The sequence below is a fragment of the Oryctolagus cuniculus genome, chromosome 5 (assembly GCF_051225735.1).
Source record: "Oryctolagus cuniculus isolate XC-2025 breed Fujian yellow rabbit chromosome 5, ASM5122573v1, whole genome shotgun sequence".
Classification (NCBI taxonomy): domain Eukaryota; kingdom Metazoa; phylum Chordata; class Mammalia; order Lagomorpha; family Leporidae; genus Oryctolagus; species Oryctolagus cuniculus.
The window spans coordinates 130,580,655-130,603,991 of record NC_142871.1 but is presented as its reverse complement, the minus strand read 5'-3'; the positions used below and the strand labels follow the sequence as shown (position 1 = coordinate 130,603,991).

Here is a 23,337-nt window from a genome sequence, read left to right as displayed (position 1 = left end):
CAGACATATAAAGGGTTGGAAATCTGGGTTTTCCATGGTCTTGGGCAAGTCAATGAGATGCAGAGCCTGTTGCCTCATCCATAAAGTGAGCAGTGTTTCAGTGAGGAATTAAATGAGTTAGTGTTTGTGAAAGCACAGTATGTGGTGTTTAGGAAGAGCTCAGTAAATCCTGCATTCTGTCGTCCATGCCTCTCTTCCTCCCCATAGCAGCACTTCAAAGTAGCTGTAGAGACTGCAGTATCGGGACAGTGATAGTGAGCCATGAGGAATGTTGACTCAGGCAGGAAGGAATTCTAGAACTAACCATCATTTTTCCTTGAATGATAAAAGGATATTAAAAGTATGGCAATTTGGGGCCAACGCCGCGGCTCTCTAGGCTAATCTTGCGGCGCCGGCACACCGGGTTCTAGTCCCGGTTGGGACGCCGGATTCTGTCCCGGTTGCCCCTCTTCCAGGCCAGCTCTCTGCTGTGGCCCGGGAGTGCAGTGGAGGATGGCCCAAGTGCTTGGGCCCTGCACCTGCATGGGAGACCAGGGTAAGTACCTGGCTCCTGCCTTCGGATAGGCGTGGTGCGCCGGCCGCAGCATGCTGGCCGCGGCAGCCATTGGAGGGTGAACCAACGGCAAAGGAAGACCTTTCTCTCTGTCTCCCTCTCTCACTGTCCATTCTGCCTGCCAAAAAAAAAAAAAGTATGGCAATTTGATGAAAAATTGTGTGGGTTCATATTCTGTGATTATTTATCATTTTGGTTTGTACAAATAATAGCTGCTGTGAAAGGCAACCAAGCTAAAGAATAAAAGTTAACCAAGAAGTAAATAAAAATCAAACATCCTCACTTATCCTACTCCAAATGTATTGAGGATCTTTTAACTTAAAAATTATAATATCTGAAATACATCACTAGCGTAAGGTTGCTATAGAAATTAATAAATACTTAGATGTAGTTTTAGCTCCCTGAATGAGGTGGCAAAATATTGCATTGTAGCAAAAAACCTTCTGAATAAATGCTTTGCTAGTTGTTCTCATATTGATTCCACAAAATATGAGAAAGCATATTAAAGCGTTGATTACTTGATTTTCCTCCTTTATTCACTAAACACCACTTTTCCCTTCGGTAACAGTGTGGCATTGCTGTAATGAGCATGATAGGTGATTACATCCACGGAGTGAAAAATAGTCTCTTTTCCTGTTTTAAATAATCAATGGGCAATATATCCACTAGTGTTTAGTATTGTGGGTTTTTCTTTGATGAACAAATCATAGCCATTCCAGCCACGTAACAGTGAAAGTTGTTAATGTAAGATAATGAATGATTTTAAATGCAGTCTAGCTACAGCTCCCTTTTCAAGACCTTTCCTCTAGGAAGATATCTGAAATGTTTAGTTACAGGTAATTCTTTTTTTTTATTTTCCATAAAGGGTGTATCGTGGAGTACGGTTCGGTACATGATCGGAGAAGTACAATATGGAGGCAGAGTGACAGATGACTTTGATAAGCGTCTACTTAATTGCTTTGCTAGAGTAAGTCAATTTAGAAAAAAAAAAGACATTGCATTGCATTATCCTTTTCAAGAAGAGTATTTTTTTTAATAAGTATACCAAACTTAGGAGGGGGAGCATAGAGTGGAGGTGCTGAAAAGAATTAGCCAAGAAACGCACACCCATGCCCTGTAGCTAGCGCTCTCCTTGGGGCTTGAGCAGAACAGTCAATTCTCCATGGTCCATGAATCCTCTCTCACTCAGAGGAGCTGCTCATGCCCAGGCTCTCTCACCTCTGCCCCTCGTCTTTGTTCCCCATTCTGTGGTGTCTCCCCGTGAAGACAACACTGCACAGGATTTCTTCCTCTGAGTGCCCATCTCACGATGATTTTAAGATCCAACATAAGGGACTGAAAAATTCAGCCAAATTTAAATTTTCTCATTTCTTCTATTAGGATAGCCCACTGGAAACTGATACAAAGTGTTCATTTGTTTTGTCTGTGCCCAATACAATCTACATTTTGGTAAACATTTTCTAGAGAAAATTATTCCTTAGCAATCATGGCTTTCACATCAAGGTTGAACACTGTCAACCAGACTCAAACTCCTCTTAAAATTTCTTACATGCTAGGGAGGCAAAATATATTAGCTAAGTAGAAAAAACAGGTATGTCTGTATTTTATGGTTATCAGATTCTTTATATTAGTGTCATTGATAATTCTTTGTTTCAGTCATTTTCTTTCTTGATGAACAAAACTAAAGCCTCAACAAATTTGGTAAGCTGAGGGTTGGCCCAAAATCTGATATTTCTTTTAACTCTTACATATTTTCCCAAGTTTTTCTTGCAGCCATATGTTGAGAAAAGTGGAAACTCACAAGTAATGGTGGGGCTGTGCAGAGGCAAGAGCCCTGCTGCTCTGGCTTAAATTGGGACAGACCACATGGGAAGAGTCTAGAAATAATGAAATTACTAAGTATCCCAAGTAGAGATTTCCCAGGACATTTCTAGAAAAAAAAAATCCACAAAGGGGCTTGTCTAAAATGTTCATGGCTGCACTGGCTATGGGGTTGAAGGCAACCCTCATAGCTTGGTTTCCCTGGAAACAAACTCTGGGATAGTGACTTGTTATAGGGGCTCCCTCCCTCTGCCCTTCCCCCAGGGCATGACCTTGGCCGAGGCAGCTCCCTTTGGCTAGGGCACTTCCTGGGGACGGGCAATGCTGTGAGCCCACAGTAGCCCGGGTCCTGAAGGAGGACGGGGTGGCCCCTCCCAGCCTTCCTGGGGGGATAGATCAGAGACAGCGGATGAGCATGGTGGGGTATCGCTGCTCACCCTCTAATGTCTCTTGTGAACCAGAATCCTACGCCTGAGGCCGTGTCCCAGAGAAATCCTCAGACATTAAAGCAACAATATAATATATAATAATGTACCACAACATTATTCACAGCGTTGTTTGTGGTGGTGGGAAGTGGAAGGCAAGGTGCGTATCTATCATGAGGAAACAGACAAGTTGAATGTTGTAGGTGCCTTTGTGGTATACAATGCAGGCTTGGAAGAAATTATCTATATGACATCATACATAGATCTCAAAAAAATCTTTTTTAAGGACAGAGCCTAAAAAAATAAAATTAGATCTATAAAATAATACAGTCTGTGTGTATTTCACAAGAATTAATACATATTCAAGGACATCTATGAAGGACATTTAAATAGATGCCCTAGAAGGAAGCAGACTGAAGGTAGAGAGCAGGACTCAATGAGGAAAACCTAAAGTGAAAGGGGCTATGGATTTTATGATAATAAATTGAGGAATATGAGAAACTCTACCTGAGGTTCAAAGGAGGAAAAATAAATGGTGTCTTGGTAAAGTACACTTTGTTAGAACGATTGTGAAAGTACCTTCAGTTGGGGTTTAGCAGTGGAGACCAGGAGAAGTGGTTAGCTTCAGGGTCGGTTTACAGAGCGTACCCAGCAGCATGATGAGGGTACCAAGTGTTGGGGCAAAAAAAGAGGGAGATCCAAGATCTGACCAAAACAATTGGAGAGAGATCTGACCAAAGCAATTGGAGAGAGAAGGGAACTATTTTCAGAGAGGGGAGGGCTGCAGACGGAATGAGTTTTATTGGCTGAGGCTAGACCCTAGGAGTTTTTGGATCATGTGACATTTGTGATATCTATCAGACATGCAATGCAGTTGTTTAAGACTGTAAGCTCCATGAGGGCAGGGACTTGGTCTGCTTAATGCCACATTCCTAGCACCTGAAACACATCCTGGTGCATAGTAGGTGTTCAATAGATATTTGCTGAGTGGGATCTATTGTGGTACAACATGTTAAGCTGCTGCTTGAGATGCCCATGTGCCATATTGTCGCTCCCCGTCTTCGTGGAGGAACGACACAGGACCCTGCGCTGTTCTTTCGTCTGCTCGGCCCTCCCCGGGTTTGCTGCTGGTTCTTCCCGGGTTGGCTACTATCCCTTCCACCTCCGTGGAAGGGCAGTTCCCCCTGGCCACATTCCCCACTTCCGCAGGGGAGCGGCACACCGCCGGCCGGCTCTCTCGGGGGCTGCACAGGTGTTCCTTCAGATGTTCCCCTTAGATGTTCCTGGTGCATGCCGTCTCTCTCCTCCTTTATAGTCCTCCTCCGCCAATCCCAACTCGGCTGCCCACACGCCGAGTACGCTGCTCTCCTCCAATCAGGAGCAAGTCCTACAGTTTATTGGTTGAACTGGAGGCAGCTGTGCAGAAGCTGTTTTCTCCTCTCCCAGCGCCATATTGTGGGAGAGCAGATGCATAGAATAAGTCTTAATTCCAGTAACTTAGTCTAGTCCGAGTTGCTCCCCACAGATCCCCCTTTCTTTTTATTTTTTGGCGTTGATACGCGCCTGTCTTCGGTGCCCCGCGGCACACACTCTGCTCTGCTTGCTAGAGTTGCCACAGGTTCTTACAAGTCCTATCAATCAGGCAAACCGAATCCGGGTCCTCTCTTTGCCATGTTGTGAGGAGGTTTTTAGGCGCTGATGCGTGCCTGAGTTCGGTGCCCCGCAGCGCATGCTCTGCTCTGCCTGCAGGTGCTTACAAGCCCTATTAGGCAAACCGAATCCAAGCCTTCTCATTGCCATATTGTGGGGAGGCTTATTGGTGTTGATTCGTGCCTATCTTCGGTGACCTGCAGCTCATACTCTGGTCGAGCTGCCTGCTGGTGCTTATCGCCCTAATCAGGCAGACCGAATCCAAGCCTTCTCATTGCGGTATTGTGGGGAGGCCTTATTGATGTTAATTCATGCCTGTCTTCGGTGACCTGCGGCGCATAAGCTGCTAGCCGCCCGCAGGTGCTCACCACCTCCCTAATCAGGCAGACCGAATCCAAGCTCTCTCATTGCCATGTTGAGGGGAGGCCTCACCTCTCTCCATTTCTCTATCTCCAGGCATTCCTATCTCTCCTATTTTACTTCTATCTTCCAGCATTCCTATTTCTCTCACTTTACTTCTAAAACTTCTGTTTCTCTTATCCCCGCGGTTTCCCGGCGCCCGCCCGAGGCTGCTTCTCGGCACCTCGCCCCGCGGCAGCTTCACGGCTCTGCGCGGCTTCCCGGCGCCTCGCCACGCCGGCGCCCGCCCCGCGGCGGCTTCACAGCTCTGCGCGGCTTCCTGGCGCCTCGCCCCGCCGGCGCCCGCCCCGCGGCGGCTTCACAGCTCTGCGCGGCTTCCTGGCGCCTCGCCCCACCGGCGGGTTCCCGGCTCTGCGCGCACGCTCTGCGGTCTCCACGCACTTCGCGCCTGCACCACGGCCTTGCGCCAGCCCCGCGTTTCCTATCTGTTCACGCCCCATGCTCTCTCTGCACGCGGCGGCTTCCGCGAATGTTTCCGCCACTACCGGCATTCAGTCCAAGTTCCCCGGACTAACCTGGCGAATCCTGGCGGCCCACGTCTCTGCCTCTGGTTCCAGATCTTCGCCTCTTGCTCCCCGGGGTGACTTGAAGAATTCCAAGATGGCTTGGCCTGCACTCGCGGCTTCATCCTCCCTAACATTTTTCTCTACCCGGTATGTTTCCCTAAGTTTTCTTCCAACAATATTCCTCCCTCATTTCTCCTGGCCTCTCCCCACAGTCCGTATCCAAGTCTAAGTTTCTTATAGGTTTCACTTTCACTTTCAACCTGCAGTCCGTATCTGAGTCTAAGTTTCTTCTTGCTTTCACTTTAAATCCTAACTTCTTTCCCACAGTCCGTATCCGAGTCCAAGCCTCCTCCAGGTTTCACTTTCGCTTTCAATCTCCTAGCTTCCCCGCCATAGTCCGCATCCGAGTCTATGAAAGCTTTCACTTTCGCTTTAAATCCTAACTTCTTTCCCACAGTCCATATCCGAGTCTATGCCTAGGCTTTCAATAGCTTCTTCCGGCACCTTTCTCGTCCGGCTTTCCCCCAGGCTCTTCGCTAGTCTCTCTCTCCGGTATTTTCCTGCTTCCTCCCTCCTAGGTTTCCTATCCGAGTCACGGCACCATTATGTCGCTCCCCCTCTTCATGGAGGAACGACACTAAGCCCTGCCTAGGCTTCATATCCGAGTCACGGCACCATTATGTCACTCCCCCTCTTCGTGGAGGAGCAACACTGAACCCTGCCTAGGCTTCATATCCGAGTCACGGCACCACTTGCTGCTCCTCCGCACGCGGAGGAGCCGCACCGGACCGGGCGCTTGTTGTTCCCTTTTTTTACAAGTCCTTTCTATAGTAAAGTAAGAATAAGTAAACAGCAAAACTCCCAAAGCAAGAATGAGTAGAGAGAAATGAGAAAGAACGAAGTAACGAACTTCCCCGCGAACTCTCCAACGCACTCTCCAACCAACCCACACCACTATGCCGTCTCTCTCCTCCTATATAGTCCTCCTCCGCCAATCCCAACTCGGCTGCCCACACGTCGAGCACGCCGCTCTCCTCCAATCAGGAGCAGCTCCTGCAGCTTGTCAAGTTGGTGAGAGGCAGCTGGGTAGAAGCTGTTTACTCCTCTCCCAGTGCCATATTGTGGGAGAGCAGATGCATAGAATAAGTCTTAATTCCAGTAACAGTCTAGTCCGAGTTGCTCCCCACACCATATTGCCTGGTTTGAGTCCTGACTCCTCTGCACTTCTGATCTGATTTCCTGCTAATATGCCCAGGAGGCAGTGCATGGTGGCCCAGATGCTTGGGCTCCAGCCACACACATGGGAGACCCAGATGGAGTTCCTGGCTCTTGGTTTCAGCCTGGCCCAACCCTGGCTCCTGTGGGCATGTGTGGAGTGAACCAGTAGATAGAAGACCATCTGTGTGTGTGTGTGTGTGTGTGTGACTCTGCCTTTCAACTAAATAGACCTTTAAAAATATATTTGTTAAGTAAGAGAATGAATGAAGATTATTAGATTTGTAGATCTGGAACTTAAGGGAGAGCTCGGGGTAAGGGACAAAAACCTGGAGTTTGTCAGCATGCAATGGTCTTCATGGGCTTTATTTATTTTTTTATAATTATGTTTTTATATGACTCCATATTAGCCCACTTACTTTTTTTAAAGATTTATTTATTTATTTGAAAGGCAGAGTTACAGAGAGGAAGAGGCAGAGAGAGAGAGAACTTCCATTTGCTAGTTCATCGCCCAAGTGGCCACAATGGCTGGAACTGGGCTGATCCAAAGCCAGGAGCCAGGAGCTTCCTCTGGTCTCCCACACGGGTGCAGAGGCTCAAACACTTAGGCCATCTTCCACTGCTTTCCCAGGCAATAGCAGAGAGCTAGATTGGAAGTAGAGCAGCTGGGTCTCGAACCGGCACCCATATGGGAGGCCAGTGTTGCAGGCAGCAGCCTTACCCACTATGCCACAGCGCCAGCCCCTTTATTTTTTTAAAAAGCTTTATTTATCCACCTGAAAGAATTACGGGGGAGGGGGTGTCCTCCATCCAATGGTTCACTTCCCATGTGGCGGCAATGGCCAGGGCTGAGCCAGGCAGAAGCCAGGAGCCAGGAGCCTCATCCAGTCTCCCATGTGAGTGGCAAGAGCCCAAGCACCTGAGCCATCCTCCACTGCTTTTCCCAGGCCATCAGCAAGGAGCTGGATCAGAAGTGGAGCAGCTGGGAGGCAAACCAGTGCCCTTATGTGATGCCCGCATCACAGGTGGAGGCTTTACCTGTTACTCAGCGATGCCGGCCCCTTCTCAGGGCCTTTAACTCCTCCATGCCATATTAGCAGGTATTCAGGTTCCACCTCGGTTTTATCCCCCACCTCTGTTACTCATGATAATCTTCACAAACAGTGCTGATCTCGATTTGCAGTGTGTATGCTGGCAACTTTGCACAGCACTCTCATAGTCCCTTCCTCCCCTCTGAGGAGATGGGAAGCCCCCTCCTTATGGCGGAGGAAGACCATGGGCAAGGATACAGGGGCCACTGGGTTTGATGGGAGGAGAAGGCCATTTTCTTCTGATAAGAAGCAAGGTCACGGGCTCAGAGGTGGGGAGAGGCAGTTTGGGACTTCGGAAGAGAGGATGAAATTGTGTAAACAGTTGCATTGGAGGGGAGAGGACTGTGTGATCCTAATACATGTCCTCTGCCTTCCCACTGTACCGAACGTCCCTTGAAATGAGTGAGATCTGTGGCTCCTGAGTCTCTGTGTGCCTTCTCTCGGGCACCTAGAGTACAGTCAGTGCGTGTCTGTTGATGGCGATAAGCATCATTGAATCTCAACAGATGAGAATTCTCTGTGCCCAGGGTTATAGCCATCTAAGAGTAGATTGGATTGGGTTTTTACTGACACCAGAGCACACCCTGACAATTAGGAGTTTTTTTTAACAACACATTACATTTTTTTTTAAAGCTATTTGATGATTTTTCTAGAAAGCCAAGTGTGGGGAGCAACTGGGAGCAACTCGGACTAGACTAAGTTATTGGAATTAAGACTTATTCTATGCATCTGCTCTCCCACAATATGGCTCTGGGAGAGGAGGAAACAGCTTCTACACAGCTGCCTCCAGTTCAACCAATAAACTGTAGGACCTGCTCCTGATTGGAGGAGAGCAGCGTGCTCGGCGTGTGGGTAGCAGAGTTGGGATTGGTGGAAGAGGACTATATAGGAGGAGAGAGACGGCATGCACCAGGAACATCTATCTGAATAACACCTGTGCAGCCCCCGAGAGAGCCGGCCGGCGGTGTGCCGCTCCCCCGCGGAAGTGGGGAAAGTGGCAGGGGGAACCGCCCTTCCACGGAGGTGGAAGGACGGTAGCCAACCCGGGAAGAACCAGCAGCAAACCCGGGAAGGGCCGAGCAGACAAAAGAACAGCGCAGGGTCCTGTGTCGTTCCTCCACGAAGAGGGGGAGCGACAGCCAAGTTCATATAGAGTCCCAATTAACTAACCAACTGCCTCAGTTGCCTTATCATTGCTTTATGGAAACTCCTTACTCAGCGGTGACTGGCAAAGCAGAGGGGATTTGTGAACCCTGCTCTGGGCACAGTGGAAAGCTGCTGCGTTAACACCCCTCCAGGACAGTGGCTGAGCCAGGTGCGTAGGGTGGCAGAGAAAGTGGCCGCACCCACTCAGCTCAGTGCCCAGCTCCACCTTCAAGATCTCAGGCTGACCCCTCTCACGCTAACTTGCTGCCTTTCCTTGTCCTCCACTTGGGATCTGTACGCTGACATTTGGGTTGACATCTGGGGCAACAGAGAACTAGTACTTGCCCTGACCCCCTCCCGGAAGCCCCAGAGTCTCCATCCTCTGGCCTGGACGGCCCCGGGGGGAGGCACATCTGGGACAGCATCTGTGTCTAGAACACAGTGCAGCTCCTCCAGTTCCTTGTGGCTGCTCCTGAGTGACAGCAGCTCCCTCCCCACCCAGGTTGTGTCTGTGTCTCCTGACGTCATCTGCTTCTGGCCTCTCAGAACTCTGCCGGACCCTCTTCCTCCTGAGTGCCTTCTGCAGGCTCATTCCACCCCCCCTCAGGACCCCTCGGGGTTCTACTCCTCTGACCCTGATCTGACTGGCCCCATGCCCCGTCTCCAACCTCCTGTCTCACCTCCTCCTTCCCTGCCCGTCTCCTCTGCCTGGCTCAGACCTGTTTCAGATGGCCCCTCAGTAACCAGAGCTTGGTCTCTGCTCTGAAGTCATGAGGTTGTCACATGACCCTGCAGCAGAAACCCTTAAGGAAGGCTGCAGGTTAGCCCCGTGGAGTCCACACCCTGCCTTCCCCATCTCACCTCATTCTCAGCCTCACTCTCGCCATCCTACCAGCTGCCTGGCCCAGCCTGCTGCCACTTTACCCCACCTGTGTGCTCCAGAGTCGCCCTTGCCCTCGCCCTCGTGTGAAGCAGCTCCCTCGTAAATCAGTGCCTTCAAACCGGATCCTCTCTTTAACTTTCAACTTGGGGCTGAACGTTGGACCTCAGTTTGTTTTCTCTACCTCATGTGGAGGGGCGTCTCCCCTAAAACTAAGAATCATGGAACCTCCTTCACTGTTCTTGGAGGACGGCTGCCTACCTTTGTAGGCACGTGCTAGGGTCTCGCCAAGTAATTCCAGGTTGACTTTTTATTGTGTATCGCAATTACATCCCCAAATAACCTTCAAATTTGGTGAAACTCAGCTACTACTGTGTGTGTGTGTGTGTGAATCCAGCTATTTGTTTATAAATAAAGGGAAAAGAGGAAGAAGTTTCCTTTTGCTTTTATAGCAACAAAGAATTCAGTGTGGTCATCTGTGTGCTGAAGATTCAAGGCTCTTGTCTCCCTAGGATGTCTTCCTGCAATTTAAGTTATCCACATCACTGAAAATCTAATCTCTCTAAATGATGACTATGCCCACAGCACTGTTGTCTTTAATAACTTTCAACTGCTCCCCAATTCTTAAATTTAGCACCAGTCCTCGCTCTGGCATCTACAGTCATCCACAAGGTGACCTCACCTCACCTCTCCTAGCCTATCTCTTCCTATTCTGTTTACCCCACATATCATTATTTGCCCAGTCCGCCTCACGTTTTTGCTATTCTGTACCTTTGCTGGTGTGTCCTTCCCAGTCCCAGGTTCTCCTGTGGAAATCCTCTTCCTCAGGACCTAGCTCCGAAATCACCTACTTGATAAAACCTTATGAAGCCTCAACCTGGCTATTCTTTCTTCCTGCCGGAAGTCCCCTTAGTAATTTGCTTATTTTTATTTCCTCGTGGCTCTTACTTGACTGCACTTTGTTTTGTGGTTGATAGGTAATTGGCTTATCCCTCTTCTGGGTCACAGGCTCCTTGAAGGAAAGAACCTCGTGTCTCTCATCTTTGCATTCTGTTCTGGTTCTAAGCTCAATGCCTTGTGCACAGGAGCTGAAAAAGAACAGAACTGAAGCAAATAAAGCAGCAGAACTGGTACACAGGGTTTTTCAGAGCAATCATTGGACTTTTAGAGAGCTAGAAGAAGGATCTGGAGGGAGGAGACCAGAGCAAGTGCTGCTGACTGGAGAAAAGCACAGCCCCTGTTTCTTTCCCAAGCCCTCGGAGTGATTCAGGCACCATGCCTGCAGTGTGCTTTCTCCTGTCCATCTATTATTTCCCTCCGTACCAGGAGAATCACTGTTAGATGCTGAGGTCACTGCCTCAAGTCTAGTTCATAAGCATTCCGCATCATTTTTTTTCCCTCTTCAGAATACATCCGTTAACATCAAGCATACATGTGTTTTCTCGCTGTTTGGTTACAGATAATCAGTCAGTTAGTATGGAATGAGAAAGGATGTCTTAAGGGGAACAGCAAGGCAGTTGGACCCATTTCCTTCTCACGGACAGGGACATAGCTTAGTTAACAAAGGAGATTCTTGGGCTCAGGGTGGGAGGGGAGACGTTTCTAAGAAGTTTTCCCAGCCCTGTGCTAATGCTTAGGGCTGTTGTGAGTGAAGCCATGCAGACACCGTCCCTTGACGCAAGCCCTGTGATGCAGCGGAAATGCCCAGATTGTCTCGTTTGTGGGCGGGTATTGGCAGCACGCTCCCACTGCTCCTCAAAAGTGCAGCTGAAGGTTGTCAACCACTCATTGCATCTCTCTTCTTTGGGGTTAGACAGAGGCTAGACCCGGTCGTTTTTGTGGTATGTCCTCTCTCTTTTCTTCACATATGTGCTAATTATTCTATCAGTGGTTTTGCTAAGGTGCTTTCAAAACCAATATAAGAAAAAAAAGCACTATTGTGGAAACAAAACGACCCATCCTCTTTGATAGCCCCTGTTTTCTTTGTGGTGCTCATCAATTTTATTTCCTTTATTTTCCCTTGCGTACAGGTCTGGTTCAGTGAGAAGATGTTTGAGCCATCATTCTGTTTTTATACTGGATATAAAATCCCCGTGTGCAAAACCTTGGACCAATATTTTGAATACATCCAGTCGCTGCCAACCCTAGATAACCCTGAAGTCTTTGGGCTTCACCCTAATGCTGATATCACGTAAGTTCTTGGCATTTTGTCATTTGAAGGGGTCATTTGTAACTCAGCCTGGCAACAACTGTGCATTTCATTTTCTCTCTTAATATCTCTCCTTTCCCCTGTTTTTACTTACCTATGAAAAATAGAGTTGCTTCTTGTCTCCCAATTACAACTTTATCATATCTTGGCCTGCCCTCCTCTCACTAAATCTGATGCTCCGGTGTTTATGACATTAGAGCTATAATTTATGCATTGCTCATTTCTCCTCTGTTGTGACATAGCACCAGTTGGTGTTGATGCTCTCCATCAACAGGACTATAGACTCCCAGCTCCTCATCCCCTCCGCAAACCTGTTAAAAATCGGACGCTCATCGACAGGATCTGAAAGGGCCAGGATAGCACAATGAGGAGAATCGTGTTCTAGCCCCGGCCTCTCTTTTACAGTCACTGCTCCCTGCTTGCTCACCTGCATCCTTGCATCACGAACTACCCATGGTGGGCATGGGGCAGTGAGCACATGACGCAGAGGCAGAGCCCTGGAGGAAAGTATGGGGCTTGCTGTGGTCACGAAGGTTAGAGGAGCTGAATGAGGAGCTAGGACGTGCTTCCCAGGCCCTTGCCCCTTCTCCGACCCACCCTTTGAGTGGGGTCTTCCTTGTCCTCTCTTCAGAGATCCCTACCTAGAGGCAGGATGGCCCAGCTCCACAGCCCTGGCTGAGATGCTCCTCTGGGGATGGGCACTGCCTCTGCGGGCCGTGGATGAAAGAGCACAAGGTTTGCCTCCAGGAGAAAGGTACGGGAGGTGGAGGAAACAGGCCTCCTCTGGTGTATCCTGAGCTGTCCTTACTGGTCTCTCACCGCTGTTGCTGTTTGACTAATTCTCCCCAATCAGACATGGGTGGTTCCCACCTTCTGGTTCCCGGCCCTTGCCAGGCATCTCAGAAGTCACCTCAGTTTGCTGCCAATTGCATTCTTTCTACCCCCAAACACCCACTGTGCCCCCTGCTTGAGGCACACCCTGTTGGTCTCTTTATACCCACATTGATTCTACCTTGTTCATATCCAAAAGGACCCACAAATAGGAGAGTGGGCATTTGGTCTAGCAGTACCTGGACTTAGTACCAGCTCTGGCTGCAGCTCCTGACTCCAGCTCCTTGCCAAAGCAAACCCTGGGAGGCAGCAGTGATGGCTCAAGTAATTGGGTCCCTCCCATCCACGCAGGAGATTTGAATGGCATTCTTGGCTTCTGGCTCTGGCCTTAGGCCATCCCTGGTTATTGTGAGCATTTGAGAATTGAATCAGTAGATGGGATCATCTCTCTCTCTCTCTCTCTTCCTCTCAAATAAGCAAATGAATAAAAATGAATAAATAAGATCCATGAATGGCTAATGTACTTTCACACCCTGTGATAGCTCTTTGGTGTTGGCTGTGTTACAGAAGGAGGCAGGTTTGCTGCCTGTTGGTCACAGTCACACACTGTAATTCTGTCTTGAGAAGAGAAAGGCTTCATTGTTGGCCAGCCAGGAAGCAGGAGACTATGACTCAAAGCTGCCTCCTCGATCATGGGTCTGGGGAAAGGTGTATGGATTAAGTAGGAGAAAGATCTGTGTGTGGAAATGCCCAGTGAGGCAAGTTCTAATTGGAGGGGCTGGACTCAGGCCAGCGTGGCAAGATGGACTTCTAATTCTGGGTGTTGTCGCACTTTCTTTGGTTTTGTTGGTTAGATCTTCCTTCTTCCACACCTGCTCAATTGGAAAGATGGGGCACAGTAAGGTAGTTTTTGCTTTAGCTGAGACTTTAAAAATATGAGTCAGGGTACATCACTGCTCTCCCAGAACCCTCCTAGGTCCTGTCTCATTCTTGAGTCAAGGTCAAAGATGATCTGCTAGGCCTTGTTCTACTACCTGCTTTCTCAGTTCCTCACTCTCACCCAGCTCCAGCTCCCCTAGCTTCCTGTCACTCAGACAGGCCACAGGGCTCACCCTGCAGGACGACTGCCCTTCCTGGAACATCTCCCCACCCCTCCACATATCACCGTGGCTCACCCCTTCACTTCTTCTGTTCTTTGTTTAGACATCACCTTTTCAACAATGCCTTCCCTGGCTACCCTATTTGAAAATTGCCATTCACTCTCCCGTGCTTACCTGAGACCCTGTTCACCTGGCCTGCTCTTTTCTATAATTTGGGTTATCAATGGACATGCTCCGTGTTTTAGCTATTTGGTATTGTCTGTCAACCATCACTAAAACATAAGCTCTATTGCATCTGAAATGTTTGTCTATTTCCACTGCTGAATCCCCACTGCTACAACAATGCCTGGTGCTCAGAAAATATTTGTGGACTGAATCATTGATACTAAATTCTTCTTTAAAATTTTGGGGGAGGTGCTGCTTGTGGTGCAGGTATCCTGTATGAGTGCCGGTTTGTGTCCCAGCTGCTTCACTTGCAGCTCCCTGCTCATGGGAATAGCAATAGGAGATAGCCTAAGTGCTTGGACCCCTGCACCCATATGGGAGACCCAGAAGAAGCTCCTGGCTCCTAACTTCTGCCTGGCCCAGCCCTGGCCATTGTAGCTATCTGGGGGAGTGAACCAGCGGATAGAAGGCTCTCTCTCTCTCTCTCTCTCTCTCTCTCCCTCTCTCCCTCTCTCTCTCTCTCTCCTCTCTCTATAACTCTGCTTTTCAAATAAATAAATAAATCTTTTAAAATACGTTTATGGAGATTTCTGCATTATCTCCCACATTTATTTATTTGAAAAGTAGAGAGACAGAGACAGACAGACAGCCCCCATCCACAATTCACTCCCCAAATGCCCACAATAACTAGAGCTTGGCCTGGCAGAAGCCAGGAGCCCTGAACTCAATCTAGGTCTCTCACATGTATACAGGAACCCAAGTACCTGAGTCATGGCTGCTGCCTCCCAGGGTGTACATCAGTAGGCAGCTGGAGTGGAAATAGCCAAACGCCTGCCCTTTATATCCTTTAGGTTGTAAAGAATCTGGTCAGCCAGGGTAGTCTGTAGAGAGACCTCAGGAGGACAAGTGAGGGAGCAGACACAGGCAGTGAGTCTCAATGCACTTGTGAGTCTGTAATTGAAAGTGTTCACATAGCAGGTCTCTGAACCTTAGTTTCGTATTTGGTAAGAGCGCAAGGAGTCTGACGGCTGGTCCCTCAGGAATCACATCCTGTGGGCTTCTGCAGGTGCTTACCAAGGATTGTGTAACAAACAGCAGCGAGACCGCCTCACCCCGACTCCCAGTGATGGCCTTCCTTTGCCTTGGTTGCATGGGAAGTTTACATCACTGGCTCTCAAGAAAGGGGAACCAGACCTAGAGAAAGTTCAGAGAAATATAACAAAAATGTTAATGGGATTGTAGGCAATGATAGAGACAAACTGTTATGCCCTTACCTTTTTATCGTGAACTGTTAAAAACCCTCAGAAAAGTTGTAAGTACAGTGAACATCCATATACCCTCCTCATGGACTCACAGATTCATAATGTTTGGCTTAATTTGCTTTTTTGCTTCCTGTATTTATATACCTACAGCTAGATCTATGTGTAACCACATCTATTTTTGTGTGGTTGTGTGTGTGTATGTGTACTCTTGTAGGCCTCTCAGAGAATAGAGATAGGAAGTGTGTATTTTATAAAACATTTTGAGCTAATACTAATAGCCCTGATTCCCAATGCCCATTCTGGTTCCCTTTATCTTCTTCCTGTCCATACTTATAGCTCCATTTTCCCACAGTGAGAAATCTCGTTCCCAACAATTTCAATACATATATTCACTCACTTGGAGTTAATACATCAATACCATTACCAACAACAAATCTACTAATTAGAGGTCAAGATTTTTTTGTAGTTTTTTTTAAATTTTTTATTTTTTATTTATTTATTTTTGACAGGCAGAGTGGACAGAGAGAGAGAGACAGAGAGAAAGGTCTTCCTTTGCCGTTGGTTCACCCTCCAATGGCTGCCGTGGCTGGCACGTTGCAGCCGGCGCACCGCGCTGATCCGATGGCAGGAGCCAGGTACTTATCCTGGTCTCCCATGGGGTGCAGGGCCCAAGTACTTGGGCCATCCTCCACTGCACTCCCTGGCCACAGCAGAGAGCTGGCCTGGAAGAGGGGCAACCGGGACAGTATCCGGAGCCCGACCGGGACTAGAACCCGGTGTGCCGGCACCGCAAGGCGGAGGATTAGCCTAGTGAGCCACGGTGCCGGCCTGTAGTTTTGTTTTTTTTTTTAATTTATTTATTTGAAAAGGCAGAGGGATGGGGCATGGGGCTGGTGGAGAGAGACAGAGAGATCTTCCTTCTATGGGTTCACTTCTCAAATGCCCAAGGCCAGGACTGGGCCAGGCCAAACCCAGGAGTCAGGAATTCCATCCTGGCCTCCCACATGGGTGATAGGGTCCAAGTACCTGGGCCATCTTACTCTGCCCTCACAGGTGCATTAGAAGGGAGCTGGATTGGAAGCAGAGCAGCTGAGACCCAAACCAGTGCTCTGATATGGGTTGCTGGTGTGGCAGGCAGCAGCCTAACCTGCTGCACTCCAGTGCTGGCACCTCTTTGCAGTCCTTTTGTCGTCAGAATACATCCGAGGCTGTTCAAAAGTCACTCAGATTAGCTGTTTATGTTTTCTTTCTTTGTAATTTTGTTATCATTTATTTCTGTTTGTATTACATTTTATTCTTCCTCTTACTTTGTTATTGTTTGGAATATGTAAAACATGAACATGATTGTGAACAAAACATGAACAAAAGTTGTTAGGAAAGTATCCTGTGTATCACAGTTTATGCAATGATTTTCCTATGGATAGGTAATGTTTCTGATTATTTATTGGGTTGCTTCTAATATGTTGTGATCTCAAATAACTCCTCAATCAATAACCTGTGCCTGTGGTTTCTCGAATGGTTGGTGATGCATTTCCAAGGTGAACTGCTGTGGCTGGGATTGGTAGATCCAGTTTCAGTGATGATTGCCAAGTTCCTTTGCGTAGAGTTATTTTGCGTTGTCGCTTGTGATATATGAGGGCACCTGTTTCTTCAGAATCTCATCAACAGAGCGCTAGTTAAACAGTTGAATTTTCACCAGTGTGACAGTGAGAAATGATATCTCTGCCTAGTTTTAATTTACTTTCACTCATTTGGAGGGAAATTGAGTACATTTTAATATACTTAAGAGCTATTTATCTAGTTTATCATTTTTTTGCTAGACTTTTTATTTTTCTTTGGTTTTTAAGTGATATGACACTTTATTTGTGATATACTTTGCAGATATTTTTCTCAGTCTATCATTTGCTTTTAACTTTGCTTGTGATTCCTCCCATTGACCAGGTAGAATTGTTTTGTTTTACTTTTATGTCATCAGATTTATGAACTCCTGTGTTGTTATTGTCATTAAATTTGGATTTTAGTCATAGCAGGAAAACATTTTTCCACATCAGCTTATAAAGGAGTAATCTATAGTTCTAGCATACATGTAGTTTCTTCATTTATATTTAATTCTTGTACTCATTTGGAATTTACTGTGGAATAACGATGGGTGAAATCTTATCTTTTCCCAAGCAGCAGAGCAGTCATCCCTTCACCAGTGATTTGAGATGCTTTCTTTAACATTGACAGAATTTCCGTACGTCCTTGGGTCCCATTTCTGTGCTTTCTACTCCATAACAGATTCTTCAAAACTTAGTAATTCAACAGTAGCTTTACTATTGGGCAGGGCTAGTCTCCTCTCATTGCTCCCCAACCCAGGCATTTCCAAGCTATTGCTGCGTATTTATTTTTCCATTTTTATCAGAAACAGGTGTTCAGTTTTATTGGGTGACTTTCAACATGCATGGAGATAATCATATGATTTTCCCTGAATGTCTAAAACTTTGGTGAGCTATATTAAAGAATGTCTAATACAAGTTACCCATGTATTCCTGCAATTAATACCACATGGTCTTGATGTATTATTTTCCCAATGTGGTCATAGGCACTATTAATAGTTCATTGGGTATTTTTGCATTGATATCCATAAATGAAATCAGTGTAGAGTTCTTTTGTGGTACCTTTGTCAGGTTTAATGATTAATCAATGTTATATTTGCTTTGTAAAAACTAGCAAGCTTTCCTGAGCTCTGGGGTACTTTGTTAGCAATGGGTGCTTGAAGATCTGGCAGAATTTTCCTATGAAACTCTATGGGCCTGGTGCTTTTTGGTGGAGCCGGTTCTTTGATTTCTTTTAGGTTCTTCTGGCACTACTGCAGTCAATGCTTATAAATTGTGTTCTCCGAGGGAATGTTCTGTTTCATCTAGGTTTACATATCTGTTTGCATAGAGGGATGCAAAGCAGCCTGTAAACAACTTGAGTGAGCTGGACTCAGTGCAGTGTGGGGAAGAATGAAGCTGCCTTTGTCTTACACTATACTAAGTCTAGCTCATTCAGCAAACCTGCTGTGGAAGTGTAGGTCCAAACTAACTTGGTCCAAAATGTGATGACAGCCAAAGCCACTGCAGCCTCTCTCCAAAGGCATGTGCTGGTTCTCTTAATGAAAGGGATCAGGGCAGCTCCATTCCACCACATTGCCATGGTGCGCCCATGCAGCCCAGCAAAACTACTGAGAAATAGGAAGGGGGAGCTTCCTACTTGACACAGACAGAGCACCACACTGGGAGCCAGAGGCTCCTCTCAAGAGGGGCTCCTGCTGTGCAGCTCAGCGGGCCCTCAGTCACCAGAGGCAAAGCATGACTAAGAGACCCCTCCTCGGGTGTTGTCCAGACAGCATGCCTCTCCGTCTACTCCACTCCCATTCTGGCTGCTCTAGGAGCCAGTTCCATCCTGAGTCCTTAGTGGAGCTCATCCATTCCGATGGCCTTTAAGACATCTGTACACCACGTATGTTGTGACTGGACCTCTCCTCTGTGCTCCACGGTCATTTATAAGATTGCTCTATTATAGCCACTTGGGTATCTCTCAAGCATCTCAACCTTAAAAGGCTCCAAACTGAACCCTTGATGCTCCATGTCTCTTCATATCAGTGGCTTCCCACAGCACCTAGAATGAAAGGAAAGTCTTTTCCGCCAACACAAGGCCCATCTCCCCAACCCTGAAGTGACTGGTGGACCATCTGAGAGCCCTGTGGGTAAATCCAGGTGCGTGAGGATGCAGGCCGAGGTTAGCAATGATGACAGTGGGGGAGTGAAGCTGCAGGACGAGTCTCCAAACAGAGGATGATGGGGTCCATAGTGAATATACAAACATACAAACCAGGGCTGAGAACCTTCTGTGGTTGTTATCCACTTGTTGCTGCCAACTGATGGGTAGAGAGCACCACAAGCCTACTGTGGCTTGGCAAGTCTCTCTTCACACCATTGGTATGCATGCTGAAGGATGACGTAATCTGCCTTCTCTCAGAATAGAGCTTCAGGGTTTGCAGTCTTTCACCACACTGAGGCCAAGTAGAAAACCCAGGACCTCTGCCTCCAATGGAAGATTATTTCCACGAGCAACACCGGCTGGCCCGTTAGACCCCGTGGCCTTCCTCTACTAATTGGTCTGCACCTCTAACTTCCCATCTGGTCTGTCCTAGCATCTTCCCTGCCAATGCCTGGTTTCCTCTCCCCAGCATGTCTGGGCCCATTTCTGGCTCCTACTCAGGCAGTAAGCTCTGTTCTGCAGCTCCATGTTTGGCAATTTTCTTGGTCTTTGGGTGACCTTTGTCCTAGGTTTTGGTTTTCTTTTCCGTGGGCCCTGAAATATCTGCTGAATGGAATTTTACCCCCACTCAATATTGTCAAGTAAGCCCACCCCTTGGAAGCCTTCACCCCAACCCCTCGCTGTGCCCCCATCAGCCACCAGGAGGCAGTAAGCAACAGCAGACTAAGCTTCCCTGCTACAACCTACCCATCTTGGCTTCTCCAAAATTTATGCTCCCCACTCCAGCAGGCTGTGAGCCTCCACATTCTATGTGAAATGAAGGAAGTAATCAAAGATGCCCCTGACATTTCTGGAGCTGGAACTGGGGTGATTAAGGAGTTGAGAGCAGGGAGTGTGTTAGAGGGGAGATTACGGAAGTGTTGAGTTGAGAAAGAACATAGGTTGTCTCTGAGTGGGTGAGAAGTGTGGACGGGAGCCTGGTGAGAGATGTGAGTGCATTTGTGCAGAGATAGCAGCTGAATGAACGAGAGGGAGGACCCTCTGGGACACACTGGCTTGGTCCCTGCGAATGTCTCCAGCCAAAAGAATCATCAATTTATCTGACTGTCCATGTGTTTCACAATCTTGCTTCTGTAATCAGCCATGGTGGAGAGCTCTGTGTGCTCTATTCCTCAGGCTCTACCCTTCTGAGATAGTATCCCTAAGCTTGACAGAGGAGAGAGATTTGGGGAAGGGGACCACGAGTCCCTCTTCTCCGTCTTTGCTTAAGAATGCAGAACCTCTGAAGAAGAGAGGAGAGAGTCATCAAGTGGAACAAATACGTTAAGTGCAGTCTCTCCCACGAGGTTAGCTATCTTGGTGACAGGAACCATAAAAATGCATAGTGTATTCATATTTTATTATCTAGATTTACAAGGTACCAAAGACTCTGCAAATTCAACTATCTTAGCGTCAAAAACAGTTTATTTATTTTGTCTCTTTTTCTCATTAGTGGTTATGCATATTTTTTCCACCCTCTGAAATTTATCAAATGCCTTATTACAACTTTTATATTCATTTCTATACAGGACAAATTTAAATGTGTTCCTTTTTAGTATTAGCTAGCACTTTTGGGTTTTAAATTTTGTTTTTATTTCATTATTTTTAAAGATTTATTTATTCAGGGCTGGCGCTGTGGCGTAGCGGTTGAGCTGCTTGCTGCCTGCAGTGCTGACAATCCCATATGGGTGCTGGTTCAAGACCTGGCTGCTTCACTTCCGATTTTTTTTCTCTGCTATGGCCTGGGAACGCAGTAAAAGATGGCCCTGCACCTGCATGGGAGACTGGAGGAGGCTCCTGGCTCCTGGCTTCGGATTGGTACAGCTCCACCCGTTGCAGCCAATTGGGGAGTGAACCAGCAGATGGAAGATATCTCTCTCCCTCTCTCTCTCTCTTTCCCTCTCTGACTTGAAAGTCAGAGTTACACAGAGAGAGAAGGAGAGGGAGAGAGAGCGAGAGAGCAAGAGAGAGAGAGAGGGAGAGAGAGAAAGAGAGGGAGAGAGAGAGGTCCTCCAACTGCTGGATGACTTCCCAACTGGCTGCAACAGGCAGAGCTGGCCACAGCAGAGAGCGAGATGGGAAGTGAAGCAGGCGGGACTCCAACCGGCACCCATATGGATGCCGGCACTGCAGGCAGCGGCTTTACCTGCTACGCCACAGCATCAACTCCTAAATTTTGTTTTTAAAAATATGCTCATTAATATGTGCTGTGCAAAGGTGTATATGAATCCGGGCTGATTTAGATATGATAGTGCACTTCATCTCACTAGACAGTTAATTGTTTATTTTATAGACAGTTCTGTTTTTCAGTTGCTTCGCATATTTATTGCCCACAACCTGAACCTCCTCCCACCCCCACTGCCAGCACCATTGAGTAGCAAGGGTGATGTGAGCCCCTGTCCATGTTTACTCCAAAGAGAAATTCTCTTCCAGGAGTAACTCAGAACCAAAGCACGTGGAACATTCTAGCTCCTGTTCTTCATTTCGGAGCATTTATGGAGACTGTTTTCCTGAAAGCCCTTGGGGTTGGAGGCATAGAGAGATATTTGCAACTCTCTATTGCAGCCAGCTGACAAGGCTTCGGACTTTCACATCTTTACAGATGTAAAATCACACTGTGGAAAGAGAAACGTACTTGGTACAGCCCTGGAATACATCTGGTGCCTAATAAAATGTGTGGCAGGGACAGGGTCTGGCTGGCTTGTCCATTTCTTGTACAAAGATGAATCACCTTTTCAGGTCTTCTTCTCAAAGTCCATGTTTTGAGGACTGTTCTCAGATTACCTTATAAAAGAATGAAATCACCCACCATGAAAGGCATTTCTTAGGTGACGTCTAGCAGCGGCATTGTCTCTCTCAGTCTCTCCCTGGAGCACCAGTGAACTTGGCCAGAGCTGGCAGACAGCAAGATGGTCATGGCACAGTGCTATTGCTGGTGGCACCTGATCACTGAGGCTGTGCATGGCACCAGGTGGGGACGTAAGCTGGAGATGAACCAAATCTAGAAAGTGCCTGAGAATCCCACACAAAGGGTTTTTCCCTTTTCTGTTTGTAACTAGAACCGGCAGGAAGGATGAACTCTGATTTACTTAGCATGAATGGAAATTTACTGTGGCTTTCTTCTCCTTAACCTTTACAGATCTGCACTTATGAAACTATATTTATAAAAATAATTTTCCTTTGCCCTGAAATTAATGTTTGTATGTTTTCTATGAAAATCACCAAATGAAGTTATCAAGTCAAGTATAATCATACACTAAACTTTTACCATAAGTTAGAACAAATAACTAAATTTTCATGTCCTTTACGTAATAGAGAATTGCTTGCCTTTATATTTGAGGTTTAATACCATTGCAGCCAGCTGGCCTCAATCCAGCAAACAAGGATTTATTGAGAACTTAATGTCTGGCCAACCTGGGGATGCAAAGATGAGTAAGATGCAGGCCCTGCCCTTGGAAGCCACCGTCTCTTAGGGGAAATGGATGAATGGAAAACACTTATGTAACACAATGTGGCCAGTGCTAAAATCAGGTTGTACCTACACTGCTGTGAGAACACAAGCAAAGAAGCCGTGAATTCCAACTTGGGGATCACAGAAGGCTCACCACAGGGGCCACATCTGTGTTGTGCCTTAAAGGTTGTACGGGATTCTCAGGTTAGAGGTGGGGTGGGGTGGGGAGGAAGTGCCTGCAGCATGAGGGCCCAGAAGCACAGTATGCAAGGAAGATCCCAAAATGAGGAGCTAAGACCGAGACAGAGACTGGGGCATGCACACCAAGGAATAATCCAAGAAGGAGCATAGAGACACGCAGGTGCGTGGGATGATCCTGAGTCAAGTCCAGTGCTCTTGGCACATGGGTGAATGGCAGATGCCGAGTGTGGTTTCTGAAGGTTTTTGGCATTGTACCGAGGAGCTTGGGACAGTTGTGAAGGTAGTGAGGATGGCAGTGAGGAACCGTTGCTGGGAGAGATGTGGAAATAGGCTGTGAAGTCATGTAGTCTGGGGAGTGACCTCAAGGGGGAGGGCTGTAGCCCTTGATGTTGATGTAGGTTGGGACAAGGAGCAGTTCAGATCTGGATTGTTTTGATAAAAGGAACAGCAAGCTTGAGGAGTCTGGGGAAACATGGGCCTGTGGTGTTCATGATCGAGACAGAGACTTCATGTCACCCAGCCTTGCTTGCCATTTCCTGGCTCACTGTAAGCTGTCGGCGATGGTGACACCTCCGGCTTCTCTGCACAGCAGCTCTTCCACATAGTCTATCATCTTTGCTTATTT

General features: G+C 47.4%; 1 protein-coding gene across 3 annotated transcripts in view; it reads left to right on the top strand.

The window, feature by feature from the left end:
• Window positions 1-23,337, top strand: part of DNAH8 (dynein axonemal heavy chain 8) — a 336,932-nt gene that overhangs the window by 276,482 nt on the left and 37,113 nt on the right. For all 3 annotated transcript variants that reach the window (XM_089333967.1, XM_089333968.1, XM_051854776.3), the window contains 2 exons: window positions 1,419-1,520; window positions 11,738-11,898. In XM_089333967.1, coding sequence (XP_089190093.1) covers window positions 1,419-1,520; window positions 11,738-11,898 — 263 coding nt within the window. The remainder of the gene's footprint in view (window positions 1-1,418; window positions 1,521-11,737; window positions 11,899-23,337) is intronic.